This window comes from Mus caroli, unplaced genomic scaffold (genome assembly GCF_978045245.1).
Source record: "Mus caroli unplaced genomic scaffold, Mus_caroli_1 scaffold_2, whole genome shotgun sequence".
Classification (NCBI taxonomy): Eukaryota; Metazoa; Chordata; class Mammalia; order Rodentia; family Muridae; genus Mus; species Mus caroli.
Genome location: NW_028227257.1, coordinates 175,992,937 through 176,010,879, shown reverse-complemented (window position 1 = coordinate 176,010,879; position 17,943 = coordinate 175,992,937). Strand labels below are relative to the sequence as shown.

General features: G+C 46.9%; 1 protein-coding gene across 3 annotated transcripts in view; it reads right to left on the bottom strand.

Annotated features, from left to right (window-relative positions):
• Positions 1-2,695: 2,695 nt before the first annotated feature.
• Proser2 (proline and serine rich 2) overlaps positions 2,696-17,943 on the bottom strand; it is a 34,916-nt gene continuing 19,668 nt past the window's right edge. For 2 of the 3 annotated variants that reach the window (XM_021153463.3, XM_085835213.1), the window contains 2 exons: positions 8,070-8,322; positions 2,696-6,591 (listed from right to left, as the gene is read on the bottom strand). In XM_021153463.3, coding sequence (XP_021009122.1) covers positions 5,567-6,591; positions 8,070-8,322 — 1,278 coding nt within the window. In that variant the 3' untranslated portion in view covers positions 2,696-5,566. The remainder of the gene's footprint in view (positions 6,592-8,069; positions 8,323-17,943) is intronic. The other variant, XM_021153455.2, reaches the window with a different exon arrangement.

The window sequence follows — 17,943 nt, the reverse complement described above, 5'->3', positions numbered from 1 at the left end:
GGCTTACGTCATCTCCCAAGGGCCACAGAGACCCAGAGGCATCTTTACTAACAAGGTCAGACCTTTAGCTGTATGGCAACACCCAAGGCCAATACACTCACCTAATGAGCGAAATCAAAGATGCCAAGGGCTGAAGTCGCCACGCTATGAGAGAATACACATTCTCTCGTGCTCCTGTGTGTGTGTGTGTGTGTGTGCCCCACCAACTCCCTCGTTCACTCAGCCTCACCCTTTGAAAGCATCTCCAGAATTTTGGCTAGTACCCTTGGCAGGTTTGCTTTGAGCACACACATACTCTGAACTCAGAGTTTATGAAGTGTGACCTGTCTGTTTTGTTTTTGTTTTGTTTTCCAAGACAAGGTTTCTCTGTGTAGCCCTGGCTGTTCTGGAACTCACTCTGTAGACCAGGCTGGCCTCGAACTCAGAAATCTGCCTGCCTCTGCCTCCCAAGTGCTGGGATTAAAGGCGTGCGCCACCACGCCCAGCTTTTTTTTTTTTTTTTTTTTTTTTGTGTGTGACCTGTCTGTTGGTGACTAGGTTCCATTAGGTTTAGCTGTGACTTTTCATCCATGATTACAGCAGGAAGGTACAGCCTGCGGTGGGGACTGGAGCCCTGACCCTAAGAGTGGCTCCCCTATAACCTGGAGTTCCCTTCCAAATGCTCTGGAAGCTCAGAAGTATGGCCCCAGTGAGGACACAGTTGGCTCCAAGAATTTTAGGCTAAGCTTGTTAGCTCCACCCAACAGTTACCTAGCAACAGCCAGGTACAGCCCTAGCTTGCTAAAAAGGACAGTTTGCTTGCTCAAGCTCTCTCTCTCTCTCTCTCTCCCCCTCTCCCCCTCCCCTCTCTCTCTTCTTGTGTTCCCAAAAGGACTATTTTCCCTCTCCTCTCTTTCTCCGTTTTCTGCCCCCTCTCTTTTTCTTCCTTCACTCCCTTCTTAATCTCCCTTCTCATGTCCCAAAATAAACTTCATTTTATACTACACCCGTCATCATCATCGAATGGCTGGTACCTCAGGGGGAATGCCTCATCGTGGGCCCTCTAAGGCACCACCTCCCACTGCACCATACTGCGGTTTTTCAGAACATATCCCTTGGCATTCAAGAACCTGCATTAACCATACATGAAGACCCCTCTTAGCCTGCCTTGTTCTAGATCCCAGGATACCTTAAAGCAGTGGGGCCTGAAAGAAGACATATGGCAGATGACTCAGGGCACTGGCAGAAAATTTCTGAGAGACATGACACTGAGCACTGCTCTCCTACTTGAGGTTGGAGGATGGATTGTGGGTCACACGGACTTTTCTGGAAGTCCCCATTATGCCTCCTTCCTCCTCCTATGGTTGCACAACAGAAGGCTCATATAGTTCAGAGGACAAAGAGGAAGACTTCAGGAGAGTTTCTGTTCCTGGGAGTTGTTCCTGGCTGTCTATCCCTCTCAGGGAAGTCACCAGGAGGGAGTGTGTGTAGAACCTGCTGTCACTGGGGTGACTGTCATTTCTGAGGTCTTGCTGGTTTTCGAAACTGGCTCTCATGAAGTCCAGGCTGACCTCAGACTAGCTGAGGCTGACCTTGAACTCACCTGCCTACCTTCACCTCCAAAGTGGGGCTGACACGGTGCTGGCTGCGTTAGTGGCCATGTCCAGCCGGAAGTCTTAGGAAACAAGACTCTGAAGGACAGTTTTCTTCTGTTTTTGTTTGTTTATTTGTTTGTTTTCTGGATCTTTCTGAATCAAGTGACCTTTAAAAGCAATTCAACTGTCACCCACAAAAGCTAATTCCTTCTAAGCCTAAAAGTATGTGATGTGTCTAGGCATCTCTGCAGAGGCAGGATTCCCAGAGGAGCTTACACCTCCCCGGGCTTTGATGCCTAGAGAAAGCTGGTGATTCTGGTGCCGTGAGGGTGAATGGCAGGCTAGCAGCTGAAGTGCAGAGTGGGCCTCTGCTTCAAACTCGGTCACAGAGTTGCGGCGTACCCAGGACATGGCAACGCACACACAGCTCTGGCTTCTTTTCTCAGGTGTTTGAAAGCAGGGCTTGTCCGACTAGCAGATTAGAAAAAGATAGGGCATGTGTCCCCACACTTTAAAGGCAGGGGAGAAAGCCTTGTTTTGAAGAGAAGACACAGAACCTGTTTGGTGACTTGTCACTTCAGAGGGAACAGATACCTCTCCAGGTGAACATTCACACCCCTCCCCTTCCTCCTTCCATCCAGTAGCCTTGGCTGGGGACCAGGGCGAGGACAGGGGACCCTGAGAAAAAGGCCACTGCTCATCCAGACAGCACCACTATTGGATGACAGAAGTCTGAGAACACAGGGAACAGTTTAGGGCAAAAATAAGTTTATTAATCTTGCCAGGTCACATCGATAAAGCAGCCAGAGCTGAACAATGGCCCCATTGTATGTGAGTCAGGGTTAGGACAACAGCTGTAGCACACACACTTTTTTTTTTTTTTTTTTTTTGGATAAGAGTACGTTGTCAAATTTATCTTCTCTTTCTTCCTCTTTTTTTTTTTAAAGATTTATTTATTTATTATATGTAAGTACACTGTAGCTGTCTTCAGACACTCCAGAAGAGGGCGCCAGATCTCGTTGCGGATGGTTGTGAGCCACCATGTGGTTGCTGGGATTTGAACTCTGGACCTTCGGAAGAGCAGTCGGGTGCTCTTACCCACTGAGCCATCTCACCAGCCCCTCTTTCTTCCTCTTTAATACATGTTAAAGAGCTGGTATCACCTGCTTTTTTTTATTTAAAGTCACTACTGAATCTTGGGAAAGGTCAGATCCCCATAATCAAAGCCCTGGGGATTTGGGGAAAACACACTTGTTGGTTTTGTTTTGAATTGATACTAAGGTTTCCATCAAGCTCCTTATGAAAGCGAGCTCTGAATGTGGTCCTGCTCCCTGCTAGCTGCGTGCAAAGAGTTCTACAGTCGTAAATCTGCTCCCGTAGCCCTGCCTGCGTGTCCCCTCCCGTGGCTGAGGAATCCACGATCAGTTTAAGTGCATAGCAGAGGCCTCAGCATGGCCAGTGGGCAGCGTCCTTCCCTTTCTCCTCAAGCATCCTTACAAGAGAGTGTAACCTCAGTGAGGAAGCAAAGAAACGACCAAAGGCTCTGTTACTTTATGAAGATAAGCACGCACACTAGGTAGGGGTGGAGGTGGTAGAGAAGAGGCAAGAACTGAGAACTGAAGCTGATACTTCTCTCTGGGGATCGCTAGGTAGGGCTTTGGCTTGCAGGACTCTAGTTTGGACATCTGTATAAAGAAAGGTTCCTAAAAGCAAAAGAGAAATTGTTGTTGGTGGTGGTGGTGTGGTTTTCTGACTTTTACGTAGTATGATAGAGTTTCCTAAAAATGAAGAGAAGTTTATAAATGTCACCTGAAGAGAAACCGGGAACCTCAGGTCCACCTTTCCTTTTCATTTTAATCTTGCTTTGAAATATGGTCCTTGGGCTGGCAGATGGCTCAGTGGTTAAGCGTGCCGACTGCTCTTCTGAAGGTCCCAAGTTCAAATCCCAGCAACCACATGGTGGCTCACAACCATCCATAACGAAATCTGATGCCCTCTTCTGGAGTGTGTGAGGACAGCTACAATGTACTTACATATAATAAATAAATCTTTAAAAAAAAAAAAAAAAGAAATACGGTCCTTCAGTACTGGGAATTAGATGTCATTTAAGAATACCATGTCACATAACTGCAACACAGAAACTAATGCTTTTCAGCACACAAGACACACAGCAGGGTCCTCATGAATCACAAGAAGGGGACTTTAATTAGGGCTTTGGACATAAGTAACAGCTAAAGTAACAGTCAATGTCATTATAGATTAAATAGAGAAAAATATGAATAAATAATAGAAAAAAATAACCCTTTAAGAGGAAATATCGTGCATAACATAATATAGTAGCTTATAGGTAAGACAAAATTTTGTTTTTCAAGATATAATTATGAGAATATATTAATATACAGTCACTCATTCTACTCACAATAAGAAAAAGAATTGTCTATAAAGGATCAGTAACAGCTGTATTGAGACCTTCAGTCATTAAGCAAACACTGTGTATGGCATCTTACTTTGTCAAAAGGGACCTCCTGGCCCCTCTAAGCAAACCCATCCCAAGTAACAGCAAAGTTGAAAGCACTTGAGAAAGTTTGAAGCCCCTCCTTAAATTTTAAAATGTTTGAGATGGCTTCAGGAGAACAAGGGCTGAGCCAGTTGATAGACCTTGCTCCAACGAAATAAAACCCACTCATTCCCTGTAAGTAACTTACAAGCTAAGCGGGGCACCAGGAATGTGTCCTTCAACAGCTCATTAGAAGTCGGAGTCTCGGTAAAACTCACCGCGAAAACCAATGGGCTCTGCTACAGTGAGTGCTGGAAGGCCCCGCAGGCAGAAGGGTGTGGCTCTTGGGCCAGCCCTTCCCTAGCTATTTTTAGAAGTTGGAGACTCCAGCCTTAGATGGTTTGGATAATAACACAGTGGCCACAACTCTGTAAGACAAAATCTGGAAGAAGACTTCATGCTGCACAACTGAGTTCAGTGTGCTCCTTCAAATCAAGCAGGAGGCGCTGCTCACAGAACATAGCCTAGCAGATCATTTTCTTCTGTTTTCTAGCCACCTTGTAACACAGAGCTAGTGAGGTGACAAAGATTTAAATTTCCCTTTAAATTCTGGAAAATGTTAAGTAAAAACAGGAACTATCTTGCTTATTTGAAATCAGGAAATGTTGCTTTAATTGGGAACAGAGCACACTGTACTGGAGGGTCATGTATCCTTAGCAGAGTTCCATAATAGGAAGAATTCTTAGTGTCTCATCACAGTGCCAAGGTATCTGTTAGAGAAAAGGAAGCGCTCACAGCCTGCAGTTTCTAGATAGTGGTGTCTTCAGAAGCAGGTACTTAAGTAATTAATAATGAGTGTGCGTACGAAGACTCCCGATACTCACATGTTCATTAGCATAGCTACCTGTCACGGGAGCAGATTTTAGAGAGTCAAATGAGACTTGCTTTCTAAAAATTATCTTTTCCAAACTCGACCTCATTTTTAAGTTTCACGATTCAAAATTACAGTAAATCTTACCCGAATGGGTTCATTTAGAGTTTTAGTTAAGAAAATGGGGCAAAGAAAATTATGTTAAGAAACAAACCCTGGTCCGTAAGGTGCCAACTTCCATCCTTCAAAAACAAACACACAACAGCTAGACCTCAAAGTGTATAATGACACTATAAAAATTTAACAAGCATTTCTTTTTCTTTTTTTTTATTTTCGAAGAGGAGAGGGAATCCTGAGTATCAGAGTCTGGACCAAGTTGCAGTCATGGAGGCCCAGAGGTCCTAATTCCGGGACCCGGAAAAAGGAAAAGGACATCTGGGGGGCAGGGGGAGGGGGCGTTGTCCTTGCCCTGCTGGTCTCCTGACTCCGCGTTGCACTGGGATTGGGGCAGAAGCTTCTCTCCCGACAAGCAGCACTTCGTGCCACCCAGCTCCAGAACTGGACCCCCCCAGTGTGGACATACAAGTTCTACCCAGGCCATTCCAGCAGTCTCACCCATGGCCCTCACAAGTTCTCCTTCAGTAGCCCGAGTTTGCGCAGAGCCTCGCGCCGAGCTTCCTCAGTGGAGCCGCGGCCGGAGAACTGCACTGTGATGCCCTGCGGCCGGAAACCCACCGCCCGGGGGAGCGAGCCCGTGCGCTTGCGGGCATCTTGGCTGCCGTCCGGGCGCGGTTCGTACAGGCTGCGGCTGGCATTCTGGCGCGCCAGCTTGCTGGTCACTGCGGGCTCAGGCCGGAAGGTGATGGTCTTGCTGGTGGGGACGAAGGAGCTGGGCTCGCTGCGCAGGGCCTCGTGCACGCTCTGGAAGCCGTTCGCCAGCGCCGGTGGCTGCTCCGTCTGCACAGCCCGGGACTGCTGCGCCCTGGCCGGGACTCCTGCACGCAGCGCCCCGGGCTCGCCGGCCATGCCCGCTCTGCCCAGGGTGCGTGCTCCATCCGCAGAGCCACTCCTCTGCTCCTCCGCCTTCTGCCACCGCTCTTCTGATGATGTGTCGCCCGCAGCGATGAAGGACACGCCGTTGATGTTGGCCAGGACCTGGGCCTTGCGCTCCTGCACATTGACAGCCGCCTTGGAGATGGTCTTGTTGAAGTCCTTGCCTGCGCTGTTGGTCACGCTTATGTTGCTGGGGAAGCGATGGACCTTGGGTGCCGACTGGGTCGTGTGTCGATGCCACACGCCGACATGGTCTCCGTTTCTAGAAGCTGGAGAAGTCGGCGTCCTCCATTCCCCAGGCCTGCCTTCCTTTGATGGGGATGTGGGAGACAGGGCTTCATTGCTGGCCAACTTCTCAGATATTTTCTGAGCAATCACCAGAGGAGTGGGCACAGAACGCAGCAGTTTGGGATGCTCTGCTGGAGGAGAGGGGGACATCAGCTCCTTTCGCGGGGCAGAGGGAGTGGGGACAGGCAGGGAGGGCGGCAGAGGAAACACCTCAGGGCCCCTGGAGTCTGGTGGTGGCAGGGAATTCTCAGCGGCTTGTTTCCCACCTTCAAGAAATGGAGTGCCGTGTTTTGTATCAGATGGGGCTCCTGAAAGAAGAGAGGTCTCATAAATTTTGCCCCAATAAAAGTTACATGCAGGCTCCTGTCCACGCTACTCCTGAGAGCCAGTGGGACACTCTATGAACCTCCGCAGTGTCTAATCAAAACGCTCGTCCTGATTGATGCATGGGTTACAGAGGAGGCAGTCCATTTAGTCCCAGATCCACACATTCAGAACCAACAGATTCCTGACAGGGTGGTGACTAGCTAGAGCCAGAATCATCCAGTTAAGAAGCAGCCTGGAAAAGGTTTCTGAGGATCCATCACCCTGGGGGCAGGTGATCCCCAGGAGCCAAGCAGTGACCACCTCAGCAGGGGGGACACTAAGGACACTACAAAGGAGACACTGAAGGAGGATAGCGGTGCCCACCTTGAATCCCAGCACTCCAGAGGCAGAGGCAGGCAGATCTCTTGTGAGTTCAGGGCCAGCCTGGTCTACACAGTGGGTTCCAGAACAGCTAGGATTTTATATAAAGAGACCCTGCCTCAAAAAAAAAAAAAAAAATCAGAAAAGCTATGAAGATAGGTTAGAGAACTGCAGGGCACAAGTGCTAAATTTTCCAAACCTGTTTTCTTCGGTGTGATTGTGTGATCTAATCTTTTTAAAGGATCAGCAGGTTCAAATTACCTTAGGACTAAGCATCAAAACAGAAGCTCAATAGAAATGCAAAGTCCAGTGTCCCTTCCCCCAAGGGCTGGCTGCAAACCATGCTCTCTTTTTTATATGGAGCCTGTGTGATGGCAGCTTTTGAGTAATGCTTCAAAAGATGTATGGAAGCTAAGAGTGGTGGTATGTATACACTCGAGAGGCAGAGACAAGAGGACTGAGCGTCAGGCTGGGCTACCCATCAAGCTCCAGGCCAGCCTGGGCTGTACAGGGAGACCTCATCTCACCATATACCCTTCTTTCCCAGTGTTGACAGTCTGTGCGTGCACACGTGTTTTCTCTCTTCTTTCCTGTCCTACATTTCCCTAGGTGTCTTCTTGTTTTTAATATAAGTTCCCATCAGCAAATAAAGGCTGTGAGAAAATTCCCCTGACTATTTCCTTCCTGTTCTACCTCATAACTCAATGGGCATAAGCTTATCTCTTGGTACTTACCTGCTCAGTACCAACTCGAACCTTCTCTGCCCTTTCTTGATTGCTTCAGATAACCTTTCGTTAAAAATGGGATATAATCTTGCACAACAAATCAGGTGCTCCCCCAACACACACACACACACACACACACCCCTACATGTTCATTTGGTCTTTCTTCTTTTTTTTTTTTTAATCTTTCTCTCTCCCTCCCTCCCTCCCTCCCTCCCTCTGTCCCTCTTACAGTTCCCTTGCAGAGACTCCCTTCTAGAAGCTTTAAGAGTGTCTGTACTGACCAGCCCAGGCAAACCGAGCAGGAAGCGCGAACGTGTCTGGAGTGCTCCACCAAACCAAGTCAAAGGTGTTGGGAGCTGTAGGCTATGGCTCACCTGTTACTTGAGGCACATCTGGAAGGCTCTCAGCTTCCCCAGACGCAGGTGCGGGCTGTACTAAATCGATGACATCTTCAGGCTCAGAGTGGCTGGAAGGGCTCTCTTCCAGAGACTGTGGAGAGTGGCAGTGAATGCCACTGTCACACAGGGCTGGCTCCTCAAAGTCATATTCCAGGGAATCAAGAGTCTCTTCAAAGAACAGGATAACGTCCTTTTCCTCATGTGTGAGGTGCTTCAGGCTCTCGTCATCCTGCGCGTAAGTAATAAACAACAGCAAGGTCAGCAAAGAGAGTCACAATAAATAGGAGTCGATACCTAGCTGGGGGTAGACTTCCCTGTATCCTGGAAGGTCCCTGATGTTTGGGTTATCCCACCCCACTGACAAGTGAAATGTGAGCCTTTCACAGTTATACCTCATAAAAAAAGGTATTGTTAAAAGATGCAAAAAACCCCAAGGTCCTCCCCCCTCGTGAGCTCTAGCATGTGATTGCAAGTGCTAAGTCCAATAGGGCATACCTCAACCAGGAGCCCCATACCATTGTCTCCACACTATCAAGGGAGAACTTCTAGTTACACACTGGATTGAACTCATGCTGCTAAAACAGTAGGAGGACTTATTCATTTCTTTGAAAAAATATTCCTTTTTTTAAATTTTATTTTACGCTTATGGTGTGAGTGCTTTGTCTGCAGATATGTCTCTGTGCACTGTGTGTGCTGGATTTCCTGGAACCAGAGGTTCTGAGAGCTGTAAGTTGCTGTGTAGATGGGTGCTGGGAATCTAACCCAGGTCTTCTACAAGAACAAGTGTTCTTAACAGTTAAGCCACCTCTCTAGCCTGGGACCTTACTGATTTCCTTACCTAGGCATAAATCACAAAGATAAAAATGACAGTAAAAAGACGGACATGGTGGTACATGCCTCTAATCCCACCACTCGAGGCAGAGGCAGAGGCAGAGGCAGAGGCAGAGGCAGAGGCATCTCTGTTGAGTTTGAGGCTAGCTTGATCTACAGAGTAAATTCCAGGACAGTTGCACAGGAAACTCTATGTCAAAAAAACAAAAACCAAACCAAACCAAAAACCCAAAACCAACACAAAACAACAAACAAACCCCACAGGCAACAAAGGGAAGTAGAAAGCAGGTGAGAAGAGATGGGCTGCTTTTACACCCATGGTTGGGAAAGCCTAGACCCAACATGCTGGGTATTGTATGGCTGCACTGAGCCCAGCCAGGAATACAGTGATGCTGATGCTTAAAGAGTAGAGCTGGCTAGAGGTCTCCTTCAGAAGCAACTAGGTCATCCTAGCAGGAAATGAAGGGTTTGTTCGTAAAGAAGGAGTTTGTAGTAGAGACTGTGAAGCTGAGCTGATGGGGAGAACTGGAACAGGAAATGGGAGCGGGGCAATGAAGCCCCAACGGATTCCCTGTCTAGACAGAGCACGCTAAGAGCCTTTGGCAGGGGGAAACCTGAAGGACTGGGAGCTGAGAAAGGATTCTTTCAAGGTATCGGCTCGGCATTATCAATCTACAGGTGGAGCTAGTCAATACGTCCTACATTAGAAACTTCAGCCAAGGTCTGACTCACTGGTTAATGCCACACACTGATCTCCCAGAGGACCTGAGTCCAGTTCCCAGCACCCATGTTGGGCAGCTCACAATTGCCCACGACTCTTAAGGAGATCTGGTGCCCTCTTCTGGCCTCACCGGGAACGAGGTGTATGTTCACATACACCTCGCCACCACCACATATACACATAATTCAGAATTCAAAAATAATACAAGGGGCTGGTGAGATGGCTCAGCAGATAAGAGCACTGACTGCTCTTCCGAAGGTCATGAGTTCAAATCCTAGCAACCACGTGGTGGCTCACAACCATCCATAATGAGATCTGATGCTTTCTTCTGGTGTGTCTGAAGACAGCTATAGTGTACTTACATATAACAATAAATAAACCTCTGAAAAATAATATAAAAGAAATGTTAGTCTATATTTCTAAGACAGAGTCATGAGAGCTAACACTATGGGAGCAGTGGCTACGGGAAGAGGGGGTTTATGAGTTTTCTGAAAAGCAGAACCGGTTCCTCATGCAATGTTCTCTTGCACTATAGCTACTGAACACCCAGGCTTTTCATCTCCACTAGACTGCACTTAAGAATCACATCAGATATATGAAGGCTTGCATGTTTTCTTACATCCCACAGGGAGTTATTGTAACCAAAATGTCAGGTGCCATTTTGACTTTCTCATGCCTAGAACATGCAAGAAACCCAGGAGTGTGTGTGTGTGTGTATGTGGCAGGAGAGAAGGCTCAGAAGTTAAGGACACTTTTTGGACTTGTAGAGGATCTAGCTTTGGTTCCTAGCACCAATATGGTAGCTTACAACCATCTATAACTTTAGTTCTAGGGGAGCTGATGCCCTCTGACCTCTGACCTCTGACCTCTGTGAGCACCAGGCACACATGTGGTACACGGACATACATGCAGGTAAAAACACCTATATACGTAAAATAAGATAAAATAAAGCCACACACACACACACACACACACACACACACACACACTGGTGGGACACATTGGTGGGCACATCTGAGTGTCATAATGCATGGCTCATGGCCTACCTCCTTTCTTCACCACACTCCTTACTTCTGCTGGACTGCCAAGTCCCCACATCTCATACACACCGCCCTCAGTCACTGTATGACAGACAGTTCTCATCCTTCTTGTCTTTTTTTTCCCCCCTTGAGACAAGGTCTCTCTGGGTAGCGGTCCTGGAATTTGCTATGTAGACCAGGCTGGCCTTGAACTCACACACATCCGCCTGCCTCCACTTCTCTCCCAAGTGCTGGGATTAAAGGCATGTGCCACCAAGCCCAGCTCATGCATTGTTTCAACACAAGCCTTGCAAGTCTGAAATCATCAGGGCTCTTGGCACAATAAAGATACCTCTAGTTAAGTTTCACCCATTATAGATTCTGTCAGGGTGCCATGACACAAGTGCTGGACCTCCACTGCTGAAACACAAAGTCTAGAGAAATAAATACATGCTCTCTTCCCTACTGTGACCTCAGCACAGGGCATCCAGTGGGGTGATGTATGACTCTGAAAATATTTTTATTTTTAATTTTAATGTGTGTGTGTGTGTGTGTGTGTGTGTGTGTGTGTGTGTGAGAGAGAGAGAGAGAGAGAGAGAGAGAGAGAGAGAGAGAGAGAGAGAGAGAATGAATATATGTGTGTGTGTGTTTGGGGGCGTGTGTGAACATGAGTGCAGAGCCCTTTGAGGCCAGAAGAGGATTAGAGAGAGAGAGAGAGAGAGAATGAATATATGTGTGTGTGTTTGGGGGCATGTGTGAACATGAGTGCAGAGCCCTTTGAGGCCAGAAGAGGATTCTGGATTTCCTGGAGCTATAGTCATAGGTAGCTGTGAGCTACCTGCTGTGGACGATGAGAACTGACGTCCACTTAGTTGTCGTGAGAATTTGTTGTTGGTTTTTTTTTTGTTTTTTGTTTTTTTTTTTTTTTTGGTTTTTCAAGACAGGGTTTCTCTGTATAGCCCTGGCTGTCCTGGAACTCACTTTGTAGACCAGGCTGGCCTCGAACTCAGAAATCCACCTGCCTCTGCCTCCCAAGTGCTGGGATTAAAGGCGTGCGCCACCACCGCCCGGCTTGTTTTGTTTTTTTTTAACCTAACTATGTTATGTGGATATCTTTTTGTTTTAATTCTAGGTGTGGGATATGGACTGTTTGTCTATTAACTATAATTGTCTTGCACTCTAGGAGAGGCCTGATTTTTGCCAGCTGCACACAGTTTAATTCTGGGGACCCTGGAAAGGGAGTAAATGCCAGAGCCCCAGGAGGGGTGAGAGGTGCTCAGAAGGTGGCTGCTCACCCCTGCTGCTCCCGGTGGCTGGTGCTGCCGTTTGTCAAGTGCTGGAGAGCAAAGGGATAGAAGAAGTTGGAGATATCCTGATGATGATGATGGGCTTGCCCCAAGGAACCAGACACCCCTAATCTGCAGGAAGTAGTCCATTTTGTTGGCCAAAAGAGGTCTATGGCCCCTTTCCCTCCAACCTTCTTTCTCTCCTACCTAACACTGGGGAATTGGAAGGGATCAGGATGGAATATGGGTTGGAAGGGAGGGAAAGGTACACAAACTCAATAAAATAATAATTATAAACCAACTAAACAAAAAACCACGCCAACACTCAGCCCTCTCTGCAGGACCAGTATGCACTTGAGTCTTGACTCTCCCTCCGGCCCTATGTGTGACTTTTTGAGTCTACTTTGGTTAGGCATCATTCTCCTTGGTTATATAGCAGAACTGAAACTGCACCAGCCTGGCTCCGAGTCCAGTTCAAGGATAGAGAACTTGCCTAGGATGTTCAAGGCCCTGAGTTCTATCCTCAGCTCTATAAAATAATATAACACACAAGTACCAAAGGCAAGGCCCTAACGTGGACCTTCAGCTTAAGACCCATTCTGATTTCCCACGAGAAGAGGACAAAGTCAGAAAGGACTCTAAGCCGTTAGAGCACGTGCTCTTAGAGAGGTCCTGGGTTTGATCCCCAGCACCCACATGGTGGCTCCCAGTCATTTGTAACTCCAGTTCCAGGGGTTCCAATTCTCCCTTCTGACCTCCACAAGCAGCAGACACATATGTGGTGTACAAACACACATCCAGGGGCTGGAGAGATGGCTCACTGGTTTAGCGGTTAAAGAGCACTGACTGCTCTTCTGAAGGTCCTGAGTTCAAATCCCAGCAACCACATGGTGGCTCACAACCATCCGTAACAAGATCTGACTCCCTCTTCTGGAGTGTCTGAAGACAGCTACAGTGTACTTACATATAATAAATAAATAAATCTTTTAAAAATATATAATAATAAATAAGTCTATTAAAAACAAACAAACAAACAAACACAGGCAAAACACTCATATATATCAAAGAACAAAAGGATGGACGATAAGACCCGTGTCTAATCCAACCTGAATTAGGAGGATGCTCTCCACACGCCTGCTTACATCTGTATGGAAAGACCTCGCATGACTTTGCAAGGATCTTACAGCTACTTCACCAAGGGGTTAAGCCTGGTGAAACTAAGTCCTTTGCTTGCCTTCTCTTTTGTCCGCCCTGCCTAATCCTATTCTAGCAAGTGCCTTGCAGAGAGGCTGCCATCACCCTGTGCAATATACCCAGGAGTTCTTCAGCTCTCTCCCCTTTTCTTCTGCTAATCACATAATGTGAGTTACAAGTCGGCTCCAGCCGATCTGCTCAGAGACAAGACCCCCAGGCCACTCTGACTCTCAACCTGAAGGCTTTCTCCCTCAGGTAGGAGCTGAGTGAATGGTTTGGAGACCTGGACCCTGCAAGGTCAAACGTGCTGTGGATTTAGTATGTGTTGCCTCACTTCTAAGACTTGAAGCTTCCACCCAGTGAACCTGGACTCTGGGCATGCTGGGAGAGGAAAGATGGCAAAGCTAGGCAGTGGAGCAAGGAGCACTTGTGGGGAGATGCTGAACACTGCCTTCGACAGGGGTGTAAAAGGAAGAATTCTTGGTCTTGAGGGAAAAGCTGGGCAGGTAGAGGTGTAGCATTGAGATATATCCAGAGTCGGAAAGGAAGTTACGGCCAGGGGAGTGGCACAGGGCATGGAGGGTGGCTGAGAATGGGCGCAGGATTTCTCTGGAGGAGATGAAAAAGTTCTAGAATTGGCTGGTGATCTCTAGACACTCACAGAAACCATTCATTTTAACTGTCACATGAAACATAAAAATTGTGCATATTTGTCCCACGTGATACCAAACTCAGCCAGATAGACATTATCTTTAAACATTTTTCCCTATGGTGAAAACGTTCAAAATCTTTTCTTTCAGATTTCACAAGTGCAGTGCACACTGTTGCCGTCAGTAGTCAGCTGTGCAATAACACACCAGAACTTGTTTCTAGCTGGCTGTGACTTCATATCACCGACACATTTCTCCCTATCCCTACCCTACCCAGCCCTGGTCACCACAATGCTGCCTGCAATGTCTATGAGGTCAATTTCTTTTTTCAGAAACTGTTTCCCTTCCTTTTACTTTATATATATGGCTGTTTTGCCTGTGTGTGTCTCTGCACCATGCACATGTCTGGTGCCCATGGTGGCCTCAAGGGTTGTAGGATCCACTGGGACTGCAGTTACAGATAGTTGTGAGCTGCCATGTGGGTGCTGGGAACTGAACTTGGGCCCTCTGCAAGAGCAACCAGGGTACTTAGCTGCTAACCCACCTCCCCAGTACCAAGTCTGTAAGATTCTGTGGGTAAGTGCAATGGTCTGCAACTGGCTCCATCCACATTGTTGCAAGTGATAGGATTTTATGGCAGAAGAGCATCCATCCCATTGTGTGTGTGCGGCACATTCCCTTTATCCACTAACTGGATGATGGGTACTTAGCTTGTTTCCATGTCTATTTTTTTCTCTGTGTTTGAAGACAAGCTCTCATTATGTATAGCAGGTTTGGATTCACCCAGTCTGGCCTCAAACTCATGATCACCTCTGCCTCGGCCTCAAGTCCTGGGATTAGAGGCATGCACCACCATGCTTGGCCCTTGTGGGATGCTATTTGGTCATACAGCAGATCTATTTTTTCATTTTTAAAAGAAAGTCCACCCTTGTTTTTTATAGCAGCACTAACACATACACATATGCATGCACACGCGCACACACACACACACACACACACACACACGAGCACACGCACGCGCGCACACACACACACATGCACACACACACACACATGCACACACACACACATGCACACACACAAAGCAAGGTTCTCTTTTCTCTACATCTGCACCAGCACTTGATGCTTTTAGTCTTTCTGATAACCATTCTTCCTGGGGCAAGGTGATATCTCATTGCGTTTCTGGTTTGTATTTCCCTGGTGATTAATGATATTGAACTTTCCCCCTATATACCTGTTGTATGTCTCAAGAAACATGAATCTAGGGCTAATCTTCTGTACTCCCCCTACCACTAATTAGAATGCTTGCACTTTCTTCACTGTGTGTGTTTGTAGCACCTTTGTTGAAAGCCAGCTCTCCATTGTGTTCCATTGGTCTGTGTGTCTGTATTAATGGTAATGTTATGCTGAGTGTATGAGTATGTGTGTGTGTGTGTGTGTGTGTGGTGTGTATGTGTGTGTAGCTGACAAGAAAACTCAAGGCCTTTTGCATATATGAAGGAAGTGTGCGCCACTGAGCTACCTGGCAAGTTTCTAGTAGGCTGTTTGACTGCAACGCTGTAGTATACTTTAAAAATAACATATATGAGTATTTTTGCCTGCAGGTATACCTGTACAGCACTCACATACAGTGCCCATGGATGGCAGAAGAGAGTGTTGGGTCTGGACGGGAGTTATTGACAGTTGTGAGCTGTTACGTGGGTGCTGGAACCAAACCTGGGTCCTCCGCAGGAGCAGCCAGTGCTCCTAACCACTGAGTTGCCTCTCCGGTCACGCTGTGCTGTCGTATACTCTGGAGACTGGCACTTCAGCAGCTTCTACTTTGTTCTCAAGAAAACTTTGACTATTTGGTGGTAGTGCTGTTTCATACGCACTTTGGATTGTTACTGGACACTGGACAGGATAAAAAAATGTTCTAAAAATGGCAGCCGTTAATTGTACAACTCTGTATATATATTAAAAATTGTGACATGGCACACTTTAAGTGAGGGAACTTTAAAGAATGTGAATTACATTTCAATTTTTAAAAAGCAGAGCCGTGGAATAGACACCCACATGGAGGAGAGCAGAAAGACTCTAGAGTGACCTCTCTGTGGACTGGCTGGCTTGGAAGTGGTTTTTGATAATTTAACACTTAGGAAATGAAGACAAATATAAATGTCCTATTTATTGGGACAGTGAATTATTTTAAAAAGTAAGTTTGTCTGCATTAATCAGGAAGATTATATCCTGACAGGAGAGGGTTGTTGTTTGGTTGATTTTTACAAAGTCCCTTTCCATAAATGTTTGTTTATTGTTTTTTTTTTTTGAGACAGGGTTTCTCTGTGTTGCCCTGGATGTCCTGGAACTCACTCTGTAGACCAGGCTGGCCTCACACTCACAGAGATCCACCTGACCCTGCCTCCTAAGTGTTGGAACTCAAGGCTTATGCCTCCAAGTCCTACCCCTAGAGTAAAGTAATTTAAAAAAAGATTTATTTATTTATTATTTATATGAGTACACTGTAGCTGTCTTCAGACAGATACCAGAAGAGTGCATCGGATCCCATTACATATGGTTTTGAGCCACCATGTCGTTGCTGAGAATTGAACTCTGGACCTGTGGAAGACCAGCTAGTGCTCTTAACTGCTGAGCCATCTCTCCAGTGTGAGTAAAGTAATTTTTTAAAAGGTAGATGACAAACTTTTCCTCTGTGTGTGTGTGTGTGTGTGTGTGTGTGTGCGCGCGCGCGCGCATGCATGTGCAGTCACACATGTGTGAATGTAAGCATGCACATGCCATAGCAGGCATATCCTCTCTATCCTGTTTGGTGCTACATGCAGCATGCTACCTGGCCCTTGATCATCCAAGGTTCTACCCGTCTGTGCCTTGCATCCCACAGTGGGAGCACTGAGGTTGCAGGCGCACACTACTGCACTTGGTGTTACAGAGATTACAGGGACTCAACCTAGGTCCTGACACTTCCACAGCAAGCACTTCACGCACTGAGACACACACACACACACACACACACACACACACACACACACACACACAACATGAATGTCGGTAATACGTACAAAGCCAATAGTACAGAAAGATCTAGGTTAGAACCGACTAGGAGCACGAGTATTTGGGGTGAGCGGCCAGGAGAAGGACACTAGAGAGGAAAAAAATCCAACCCTTTAGTAGAACTGAGACCTGAGCAGGTTAACATACACACTCTAAAATGATCTCTACTTAAAAACGCCTGTGATTGTCAGGCTTCTCTATTCCCCGCCCCCCCCCCCCCCCAAGAAAAAACATTTAGTTGAATGACAATCTGAAGAATGCACAAAGGGACCAGAAATACCAAAGAAAAGGAAATATATATTGTAAAAATGAGGACAACCAGAGCCTGGTGGGGTGGCACCTGCCTGCGATCCCGGTACTTGGGCTGAAGCAGGAGGATCGTGGTAAGTTTGAGGCCAGTGTGGTCTATGTGCAGTTAATTCTATGCCAGTCTGGGCTGCATGGCAAGACTCATTCACAAGCAGCAGGCAAGCCAGCCGCGGTGACCAAACAAATATTCTGAAAGAAGACCTGAGCCAAGACTCTTCACGGCTTGTCCCCAGGTAGGCAGCCGAGGACATTTTGTCTGGTAGATTCTGATTTGGTGATCGGATGTTCTTTTTTTTTTTTTCCTCCAAGATTTCTTTTTTTTTTTTTTTTTTTTTCTCGAGACAGGGTTTCTCTGTATAGCCTTGGCTGTCCTGGAACTCACTTTGTAGACCAGGCTGGCCTCGAACTCAGAAATCCACCTGCCTCTGCCTCCCGAGTGCTGGGATTAAAGGTGTGCGCCACCACGCCCGGCCCAAGATTTCTTTTTATTTGATGTGTATGGGTGTTTTATCTGCATTTACCCCTTATGCCTAGTGCCTAGGATGTCAGAAAAGGGTGCTGGATCGCCTAAAACTGGCGTTACAGAGAGCTGTGAGCTGCCAGGTGGGTGCTGGGAACTGAACCCAGGGTCTCTGGAAAGGCAGCCAGTGCTTTTAACCATTGAGCCATTTCTCCTGCCAGATCACATGCTCTCAAAGAAACCAAAGACCAGTTTGACATTTGAGCAATGCTTTCCTGATTTAATTACATAAATGGATGCCAGAGCAGAATAAAGGCAGAGAGAAGACT